General features: G+C 37.5%; 1 protein-coding gene across 1 annotated transcript; it reads left to right on the forward strand.

Moving 5' to 3' along the window:
• Nucleotides 1-1912: 1912 nt before the first annotated feature.
• Nucleotides 1913-10696, forward strand: LOC131318534 (probable carboxylesterase 15). Its single transcript, XM_058348375.1, has 2 exons — nt 1913-2710; nt 10159-10696. Exons 1-2 carry the CDS (start codon nt 2019-2021, stop codon nt 10463-10465), a joined length of 999 nt encoding a protein of 332 aa, XP_058204358.1. The 5' UTR covers nt 1913-2018; the 3' UTR covers nt 10466-10696.
• Nucleotides 10697-11119: the final 423 nt, after the last annotated feature.

Consider the following 11119-nt stretch of genomic DNA (forward strand, 5'->3'; position numbering starts at 1 on the left):
CATCAAACGGCGATGAAAAACATAAACTCCAGCTTCTATAAAAAGCTTAGCGGAACGGGGCCTAATAACCCTCTTAAATGATTAGCATAATCACCAAAGTAGAGAATATAAAGAGTAACATTGAAAATCACGTTTCAATATTTTCTCAATCACGAATGTTGGTCACCCCCTTAATCAACACTCGAGGTTTGTCAATTACTAATTTTTTTAGTGAATTACCTTGGTTCATTGATGATCGGAATTTTAATATTATTGGTCCTATATGTATTACGGATATTTAGATATCTACTTCAATATTGTGGGTCTCACATAATTCTGATGAGTTAAATGTATTAGATCCCAATCCCATTAGTAATAACTTCACATTCCACCCTATGGTTTTGTGGGTCCTACACTCATTAACGATATTAGTACCTTTTATGATCATTTTATGTCATGAGGTCGAGATTCAACTAACATTTAAATGCACATTATCTTATTTGAAGTCCATCAAAAGAATCGAAAACGTAACTCCAAGCCTTTATATATTTGAGTTAACATTAGTAAAGTACCCTCATCGTTCCATTTTGTTTGCTTACTATTGTATTTTGGGATGCCTCAAAATATGTTCTTTTGTTTATAAGTTCTATAGGTATGGTCAAAATAATATATTGTTGACTAAAAGAAAGACTTTGACCAATCACTCATAAAGTGACACATGGAGATGACAAAAGAACGGAATACACGTAGTCGATGCTATGATGAGAACCTCAGTGCCAGGTGGCGCGAAGTGGGGTCCGTGCGCAGACATAGCGCGCGGGGGGTGGACCTCAAGGAAACCAAATAAAAGATTTAAAAAGATTAAAAGAGCAAAAAGATAGTGAGAGCCATTGCATAGAGAGGAGCGGTCCGCGCAAGCTCCAGGAAGCCAAAGAGCGCGAGAGGGACCTAGATGCTTAAAGATCACTTAGATAATAGAACGCGCCCTGGTCAAAGGCAAACCCAATGGGTTTAGCAAAGATACGATCGTCGTAGGTCGCGACCTTGCTTCTAAGGGAATTGAGGGGAATCTAGTGGTTTGGTGGCTAAGGAAAGGGGGGTCCATCGCGGGGTAGCGCGCGTCACCTGTGTGCCATGTGCGCGTGATAACATCACCCTTGCGACCTCGGGAACAGAAGGGACATGTGTCGAGATTAGATTGGGCCGCCCTGGGAACCACCTTAGGCCTAGAGGCCTATAAATAAGGGTCCAACATTCTTTTATTAGACACACTAAGAGAGAGACAGGAACAGACTTTTCTAGAGAAATGACTAGAGGATATTGGACTAAGGAAGGAGAACATTCTTCTTGGGCTAATATCATATAATCCATCTGGACAAACCAGTATGCGACATGCTGCCTTTGTTATTTCTGTTCTCGTGCCCTTTTCTTTCACCCCACTAGACTATTCATATTTTCCCCATTCTTGTAACCACTAACCAATTATATCTCTCCAGCTCACGTAAAATCTACACGTCAATTATTACCTAGCGCAAAACACGAACCTACAAAGTCAAAGGAAAAAAAAACTGCAAAAAGTTTTATAAACTAATTCACACAAATGATTAAAATAATCACAGAAGTAGAGATAAAGGAGTAACACTGAAAATCTAATAAAAAATATCCATTGCAACAAGACACCCTTTAATTACATGTTGCAGTGTGATAGGTGCTTGCTTAAATCATCAACACTACTTGTACTAATACACCGTACCTATGTGCTTTTGTTTATGGGGCCATATCCCATCCAATTTGGTTCCAACCAGTTCGGTCCAATTTGGATTATTTGTGGATCATTTCTAAGCTTATAACAATAATAGAAATCATTTACTCCTATTTTTTAAAATTCGTTGAAAATATTGATCATGTCAATAACCACATTATCGGATATTGGAGGAAGAGAGACCATTCACTATTTATACACTTCATCAACTTCATGTCAACTCCTAATCACCACAACTAACCACAGAGAGAGAGAGAGAGAGAGAGAGAGAGAGAGAATGGGTTCCCTTCCACATCCACACATAGTAGAGGACTGCCAAGGCATCCTCCAACTCTACAGCGACGGCTCCATCACCCGCTCCGACATCAACCTACGCTCCTTGTTCAACAACAATCCCCCAAACGACGACGACGACGTCGCCGCCTCCTCCGTCCTATTCAAAGACTGTCTCTACCACAAACCCCACCACCTCCGCCTCCGCCTCTACAAACCCAAAAACCTGCCCTCCTCCCTCCCCGTCCTCCTCTTCCTCCACGGCGGCGGCTTCTGCGTCGGCTCCCGCACCTGGCCCAACTTCCACAACTGCTGCCTCCGCCTCTCCTCCGCCCTCCGGGCCGTCGTCGTCTCCCCCGACTACCGCCTCGCCCCTGAGCACCGCCTCCCGGCCGCCATCGACGACGCTCTCGCCGCCCTCGAGTGGGTCCGGGCGCAAGCCACGTCCGAGAATCCCGAACCGTGGCTGGGTGGCGGGGCGGTTGACTTTGGCAAGGTTTTCGTGTTGGGTGACTCCTCCGGGGGGAACATTGCCCACCACCTGGCGGTCCGGTTCGGTTCGGGTTTCGGTGATTTGGAACCGGTGAGGGTGAGGGGGTTCGTGCTGATGGCGCCGTTTTTCGGTGGGTGTGCCAAGACCAAATCCGAGGCTGAGGGGCCGCCTGAACCGCTGCTGAATTTGGAGATCCTTGACAGGTACGTATTCCACACAATCATAGATTTAAATATAGGCCGATACATAACTTATTGGCTGCTACATAATGGTTATTCAGCTCCCGACCCGTGATACGTCGTGTAGTAGTTTTTCGGCTACGTTTCAATATACTCAATATACCTGTGCTACGTAACACGATAAGTTTCGCTTTTACTTTGTTTGAAACATAGGCTCTGTTTGGAACTTATGGAAAATAAAGAAAAATTAAAAAAATTTCCATTCCATTATTTGGTTGGGAGAGAAAGAAAGAAGAAAATAAAAATTTTAAATTCAGTGAATAGTAATTTTTCCCTTCTATTTTCCTCTATTTTTCTTTTCCTTTGCTTTCTTTTCTTAGGCTCTGTTTAGAATTTAGGGAAAGTGAGAGAAAAGAAATGGAAGTTAAAAATTTTTCCCGCAATTGTTCGGATTGAAGAGAAAGAGGAGAGAAAATAAAGAATTCTAGTTTTGTAAATAGTAAAATTCTCCTCCCATTTTGCATCACTTTCTCTCAATTCCAAACAAAGCCTTAGGAAAAGTAAGAGAAAAGAAAGGAAAATTAAGAATTTTACCTCAAATTGTTTGGATTGGAGAAAAAAATAAGAGAAAATAAAGAATTCAAGTTTTGAGAATAGTGAAATTTTCTTTTCATTTTCCTCTAATTTTCTTTCCCCCATTTTTCATTAGTTCCAACCAAAGCCTTTTATCCAATTTTTTGCCCGCTATGACCGCTTCATACAAAGCACCAAAAATAATTTCAAAAAATTCAAGATCTCCGGTCGACTCTCAATTCCCTTTAATCACAACAATTAAAGGGAAATAAAGGCAACGAAGTGAACGTGCATTCCAACGAGGTTGCGACCACGATATTCGACAGTCATATGCCACCGCATTTATATTTTCAATCCAATTCCGCCGTGAATAAGCTCCGCGCAATCTCGGCCGTTTTGGACGGCCGAGATCGAGCGCCGTAAAACTTATTCACTACTCCTCCGTGTCAGGGGTGAGTATGGTCCGGATTGATTAGGTTTTATAATAAACCAATAACCAAATCAATACTTACGGATTGTGAATTTAAAAAACCAAATCAATTCATAGAATGTATTGAACCAAACCAATCCAAACCATTAAAAAAAGGGTTCGATTTAAGTTTTGAACGACGGTTCGCATGAAACTGAGATATCTATCTTCATAAATTATTTAAATTAGTATTGAGAGACATATTAAATCAATCATTATTAATATAAAAACTGATTCTTTTCCTAGGTAAGGAATATAGTAAAGATCACATCAAAAAGAATATAGTAAAGAAAGAAAAAACTAATTAAGAGAAAAAATAGTGTCTAACAAAGAGTGCATATTATTGACCGGGAAAGAAAGATATTGATGCAATTTATCAAAAAGAATATAGTAAAGAAAGAAAAAACTAATTAAGAGAAAAAATAGTGTCTAACAAAGAGTGCATATTATTGACCGGGAAAGAAAGATATTGATGCAATTTGCCAATTTTATGTTTATTATGTTAGGTTTAGATAAAACAGGAATATAGTTTCAACATGCAAATTTTATCTCTAAATCGTGTATATATCAATATATATACATGATTCACAGATACATATATACGGTTCGGAACCCGAACGCTAACATAAATCCATAGACCAAACCATTGAACACGGTTTATAATTTTTGAAATCGGAGCCAAACCACACTTCTAAAAAATCAAACCAAATTATACGGTTTGGATTGATTTGGAGACCGGATTCGCGGATCGACAGTTTTTTTCACACCTACTCCGTGCATAAATTTTTCTCTTGTTACAATAACCATTGAGTTTTTAGTGCAGGCATCTATTTGCATGTAAACCACTTTACAATAAAAAACAACAAAACCTAGATGAGCATATGTAAGTACTAGGATTTAGTAGCCGAAGGTGGCGCTTTCAAAGATAAAACTGTCATCTTCTTTGGCGTGACTCTAAAAGATCAACTTGCACCATTGTTGGAATTCACAAATAGTTCTCCTTATGCAACAACGATTTTTGGAAGAGAAAATCTTTTTAACAGCGGAACAGTGAATAAATTTGGTTACGGAGCCAATCGCGGTCGTCCAAAAGTGTTTTAAAAGATTCGAATGTTCATAAAGCTTTTTCAGGGAAGAGTTCGTCAAAATCCGAATTTAGACGCTCGCGATTGGTTGCTGCTGTAAAAAACTTGTTCACGGCTGAGCCGTCAACAAGTTTCTCTCTTTTTGGAAGCCACAAATAATGATTCTAAAAGATCGAGAAAAATCTTATCTTTCCATAAAATTGACAGTCCACGGGTAAGCTAAATATATAAATTACGATAACAATAAACAAACGTAGTACACTACTTATAACTTTTCAACATGTTTTTATACACTTTTTACAACTTTTAATACGTTTTCCAAAACCTTAATAATATTGTATTGGGCTGTTTTTAGTATTATCCTCAAGAGTCTTTTTGTGGGTCCACCATTTGCACACGGCGTTATGTGAGATCCATCTTTGGGTTCCACACAAATGATCAGAGCCACTCAATTCGTTTAGAATAATTTTCTCAATAGATTCCTGTAAATAATCAGCTCAGTTAGAATTGGCAAGAACTTGATTGATTCTGTGCTCAATTTCCTGTCAAAAAATTGAGAAAAGAACCCATCAAACCTTTATCGATATTTGACTCCGAGTTGATTTTTAAAAAAAAACCCTTAAAAATATGTTTCAAATAAATTGAGCGATTCCAATTATCTATATGAAACCTATTTAGGCCCCGTTTCAGAAACCTTCTTAAAAAATAAGCAGCTTATTTCATATTTTCAAACTCAAAAATAAAGTAAATGAAAAATAATTTTTCAAATTTTTTTGCATCGTATAAAAAATCTCATCAAGATCTTCCAAATAAGATCCATATTGCATATTTTTAGATTTCAATAAAATCATAATTTTTGAGCTTGAAATTGTCTCTTAAAAAATAAGAACTTATTTTGATTTTCAGAACGGAGCCTTAAGGGTTCCACACAACGCGGTGTGCGTTTAGTATACGCATGGTTTTATTGTTTCCTTAAAATGTCAAGGGTGGATGCTGTCTTGAAAGTTGAACCCATCCTTTGTAAAAAGTGAAGATTGTGACAGGAGGATATTCCTTAGCATTTACATCAGCGTCACAGAAAGAGGAAAATTTGAAAGAGTCAAAATCGTTAAAGGGAGCGAAAAAGCTGGAAGGACCAACGAGAATCATACCGATGGGGTACCGAGTGCCTATACGTATTAAAGAGTAGCACTATTGATATCCACGGGGTCACTGTCGAAATCATAGAGACGACTTCGTCGGGTCGTCTCCGGTCATTGAATCATAGAGACGACTTCGTCGGGTCGTCTCCGGTCATTGAACATATATATATATATATATATATATATACACATACAAAAGGGTGCTCGGATTAAACACTCTACACACCTTAAATGCCGTTGATTTTCGCGTGAGGCACCCTCGTTTTTTTTTTTATTAGAATTTTTGAACGGCTCAGGTCAGCCGTCTGATGGCCGAATACAGCCCGGTGCGGCCGTCTCTACGATTTCGTTACCGACTCCGTCGGTACTAATATCATTTCGCATATTAAATTGGGTTAATATTTGCAAACTTAAATTATTCGGTTATTTTAAAAATTATTGAACGATTCAAATAATTTATGAGAAATCCAATGTAGGCCCCACGTACATGTCGGTATGATTCTCATATGTCCCTATATATAGACGGGTTCTTCAAGGAATCATGTTTAGGAATCCATCCTATCAATTCAGATATTTTAAAAATTAGTACTAATTGCGATTAGATCTTGAATACGTGGAATGATAATATCCTATTTTTTCCCATCTTTCCCCTCCACATAAATTCTCCACTAGATATCCGAAAGGTAGCTTTGCCTTTGAATTGAAATTTGAAAATGAAATGGGAAAACTGAAAAGTTACATGACGTAATAATTATCTTTGTAATTGTTGAATACTAGTATTTTTTTTTCGCTATTATAGTTGTTTGTCAATACATATCCCTATAAAAGTAAAATGTTCAACCGTAAACTAGTCTGGGAATCAGAGTTATAAAAACAATAAAATATCCAACCACAACCTGTAAAGATTGGGGCATTATCAAGGCAAATTTAATTGGTTTTAATTGGACTTCTCCGCAAGTGAGCGATAGAATTGATGCCCAACATTAGTCAAGGTGCATGTAAATTAATTCGGACACCTGAGATATGAGGGGCGGTGGGAAGTTCTTATGTTAGGATACTGATGTGGGAAAATTAAGAATTACGTAATAAAGAGTAGGGACAAAAATTGTCCTGGTTGGTTAGCTTAATTAGGACAATTTGCTGAGTACAAAAAATAATAACATTTTTTGTGGCAAATGGAGTGGAGTGCAGTTGGTGTCTCCCTTGTATTCCAATTCCCGTAAGTACCCATCCTGGTCCTTCCCCAAGTTCCCTATGATAGAGTAGATTAGGATTTACGAAAAAAAAAAAAAAAACTTTTTTGTGGTTGTGGAAGGATGGAGGATTCCTCTCTAGGTGAATCATCCTAGTGTTGAAATCCTTCAATTAGCTTTTCATTCTTGTCCATAGAGTCTCCTCATATCATATCGGTGCTTAGGTGCGCGCATGCATGGGGAGCCCTCCTGGCATTCTTCTGTCCACTTAGTGGGAAAAGACTACAACACACATCTTTTATTTGGATGTGTATCATATATACCCCCTAAAATGTTATGAATTATAGAGAAAATGTTACAAATCGTATTGCTAAAAAGTTACGAATCGTATAAAGGTTACGAGATACACCAAAATGTTATGAATCATATTGAAAATGTTAAAAATAGTACTGCTGAAAAGTTATGAATTCTAGGACAAAAGTTACGAAACATGCTAAAATATTATGAATAAACCATAAAATAAGTGCATATGGTACATCTTTTTAAGGGGTGTGTATTGTAGATTTTTCCCACTTAATGGGATCGTTCTTCTTTAACAACTTAAAGATGGGCTCGTTTCCCGGATGTCTGAAAGGACATTCGAGAACATATATTAGTTTTTTCCCCCCTCTAAATTAAGATCTTCTAAACCAGAACTTATTACAACAATCTAGGCATGAGCGTATCGAAATGATTCAACCGGAGGAATTATTCTAAACAATCTCTCTTCCCTTTTCAATAAGTATTTTTCAAAAAATTCCTCTTAGATTCTCCGTACTTTCAATATTTCTCTCTCTATCTCTTTCTACTTATTACCCCTATTATTTTTTAAAAAACTTTTCAAATACCAAACCAAACACAGCATAAAAAAATATGTCATCATACTTTCGATCGAACGAATTAATTGTTCTTGTTTTAGAGATATATATATATATATATACATCCGCAAAATCTCAAAATGTCCAGAAATGTTCTATACCGAACAAATTGATCGATTGGATCGGTTCTTGATATGCGACCGAATGACTAATACATAAGCGTACAAAAAGTTACTCCATCCTACATGCATTATCATGACTTGTCGCTTAGACTTCAGAAAATATATGCAGCCACCTTTAAAATGCAACTCCAGACACAACAATGTCCGAAACCGCTCGATGAACCCGTGAGCATCGATCAAAACGGTTCCGAGCACAATTGTATGTTGACGTTGCGTGCGTAGCATTACTCCTTTGACCTAGTCTTCGTCCCATCTCATATCAGCAAAATGGCCAATCTACAAATCCATTCTGTCTTTATATGCAAGTCACATAAGGCAAGTCATTTTCGTTACTTCTAGTAGAAAAATGAAATAGCATAATCTTCAATTCCACGTTTGAAAGATTTGGTAGGCCGAAGCAGGGGCAGCTGCACCTATGTTTGAGGGGATTCAAGCGAACCCCCTAGACTCGAAAAATACACTATAATTTTATAATTTTTTTTGACATATAATTTAATTTTTCTTTCATACTTTTTCATATTGTCGGTATTGAATTGTTCATGAGTAGTCAAAGTAAAAAAGAAAAATCACTTAAATCTGTGAGTATGTAGTTAATATAATTCAACAAAATAAAATAAATTAAGCACAATCCAAATTAATCATAATAAAGATTTTCATTTTATGAAGAGTTTTGTATACAAAAAATTTCTTTATGTTTTTGTCACCGCTGAACTAAAACCCTAGAGCGCTCCGTCCAAAAATCATCTCCACCAGTACAACCTAAGATATATATATGAGCATTCATTTCTTCGCTATCGTACGTATTTTTCACGTAGTACGTACCCACTAAAAGTTAGTGCTAATCCCATTATATTGAGGTCATGTCCTTATCTTATCCCTCAAATCTAACAAAATATTCAATGTTTGTATGGTGGCGCGACGTTCTACGTTTTTCTCTTTTTGGTAGTTGTGACAGGTGATTTGTTCTATTTTGTTTTTGTGTTGTAACAGTTGAACATTAATGTAGCATCTCCATTAAGGTAACGACCCGGTTTCTCTACAGTTAACCGAAGAGAATGGCTTATGTCGTTCGATCATCTCGATCAATAATGATTCAGATTTGCGAAAGTATCCTACAAGATAGTTTTCGCAAATTTGGACCATTAAAAACACTTCGGCCGGCCGGGATCTTGCAAACGGCATTCGGCAGTCCAGTTTTGGACCGCAGACAAGTCATTTCTTTTTTCATAACTCTAGGTGGTCATTTCCATAGGTAAAGGGGTACGGGTTTGAACTCTCCATACCTAAAAGAATTTGACGTCACTTTGTGGTGGAATCCATACAATTTCAATTAATAGGAAGGAGGGTAATGTAAACTCAACTCCAATAATTAGTATTTGGGCTAGTCAAAGTTGAAGGTAACAAGATATGTTGATAAGGTTCAAGGACTTATTGTTTGAACATCCATGAGTGAATGGAAAATGTCCAAGTACATGAACTTTGAAAATACTAGTACTAACCATTTTCATCATCTTCGCCTATACGGATCTAGCTTTTTTAGATTCAAAAATACTTTCTTTTTCTTTTTTTTTTTGGGAAAATGGGTTTGTTTTCCAAAAATCCTTGTGAAACGTTTTATGAAAGCAGTTTGTGTAATAAATTATCTATGTTTGCTGACAATAAACACGCAAAACGGAAAAAATAAGTGTCGTACTCTCTCTCATGCCTAAACGACGAACATGAATTTCCAGAAAACTGTTATTGGGTTGTCCGATAATTATCGAAGATATGTGGGACGAGGATTACATGGACTCAGTCGTTAGCGGGATGATGCCTACTCTGATTAGTAGAAAGACACAAAATATCAAATTTTCGCATCTCGCAAGTAATAATTGAAATAGCATGTGCTTTCATTTCATGCGATTTTGCGCTAGCTGTTAGGACCACGCGACTTCTTGTGATGTGTACTAATCAATAACTCTCAAAAAAAAGGTTTTGGAGGCTGTCAATACCAGTTGGAGAAACAGCAGACCATCCATTCGCGAACCCGTTCGGACCACGTAGCCCTAATCTTGAACCAGTGATGCTTGACCCAATTTTGGCTATCGTCGGAGGCAGGGAAGTGTTGAAAGACAGGGTGGAGGATTATGCAAGGAGGCTAAAAGAGATGGGGAAGAAAATCGAGTACGTTGAGTTTGAGGGACAACACCACGGTTTCTTCATCAACGAACCCTATTCGGACACGGCGAATAGGGTTTTGCAACTTCTCACAAGTTTCATGGATATGAACTCCAATTAGGGTTTTTAAGTTATGTTGAATATGTATTACTAGCATTTTGTTATAGTTTGTATTTTTTCCTTTTAATTTCATTGTAGTCAATTTAGTGTGCTTTGTGGACTTCCATTAGTTTGAAGACTAAAATGGAAGAACATGTGTATAAAAGAGTCAAGTACTTGCCAATAAAAGAAATGTATGAGTCAAATAATGAATGATGAAGGAGATGCACAAGTGCTTAATTATTCATTGCTCTATCCTCTCAATCAGGGTTGAACTTATTAGTAGTTTCTTTGGAGAACCCCTATGGGCAGGGGATTTTTGGTAGTACCTTTAAGGCAAGAAGATCGGGCGATCGATGTTTTTTTGATGGCTTGTAGAATTTTTGATTTGTTGGGTCACATATATGGATACTTATACATGCACACGCGTGACGAGTGTGACGTGACATAAGATGTCCGTTTCTTTGGAGAACCCCTATGGACAGGGGATTCTTGGTAGAACCTTAAGGTTCTTTGTTAGATCTTTGTGGTTATTTCGTTGCCCTTCTTTGGCCGGCTTGGTATGCCTCATGTCTGGGAAAGATTTTTGTTTTGGTGTGGCCTCTGGTCACTCCGAATTCCGAAACTTTTTCTTCGGTGATCTCATTTTTTTTTTAGACCAGAAGATCAACTCATT

This window comes from Rhododendron vialii, chromosome 3a (genome assembly GCF_030253575.1).
Source record: "Rhododendron vialii isolate Sample 1 chromosome 3a, ASM3025357v1".
Lineage (NCBI taxonomy): Eukaryota > Viridiplantae > Streptophyta > Magnoliopsida > Ericales > Ericaceae > Rhododendron > Rhododendron vialii.

Bases quoted from the DNA above. Each gene is read 5' to 3' on its own strand.
- LOC131318534 (XM_058348375.1), top strand. From the start codon at position 2,019: ATGGGTTCCCTTCCACATCCACACATAGTAGAGGACTGCCAAGGCATC. The intron at 2,711-10,158 runs GTACGTATTCCA...CTCAAAAAAAAG, and splicing joins AATTTGGAGATCCTTGACAG to GTTTTGGAGGCTGTCAATAC.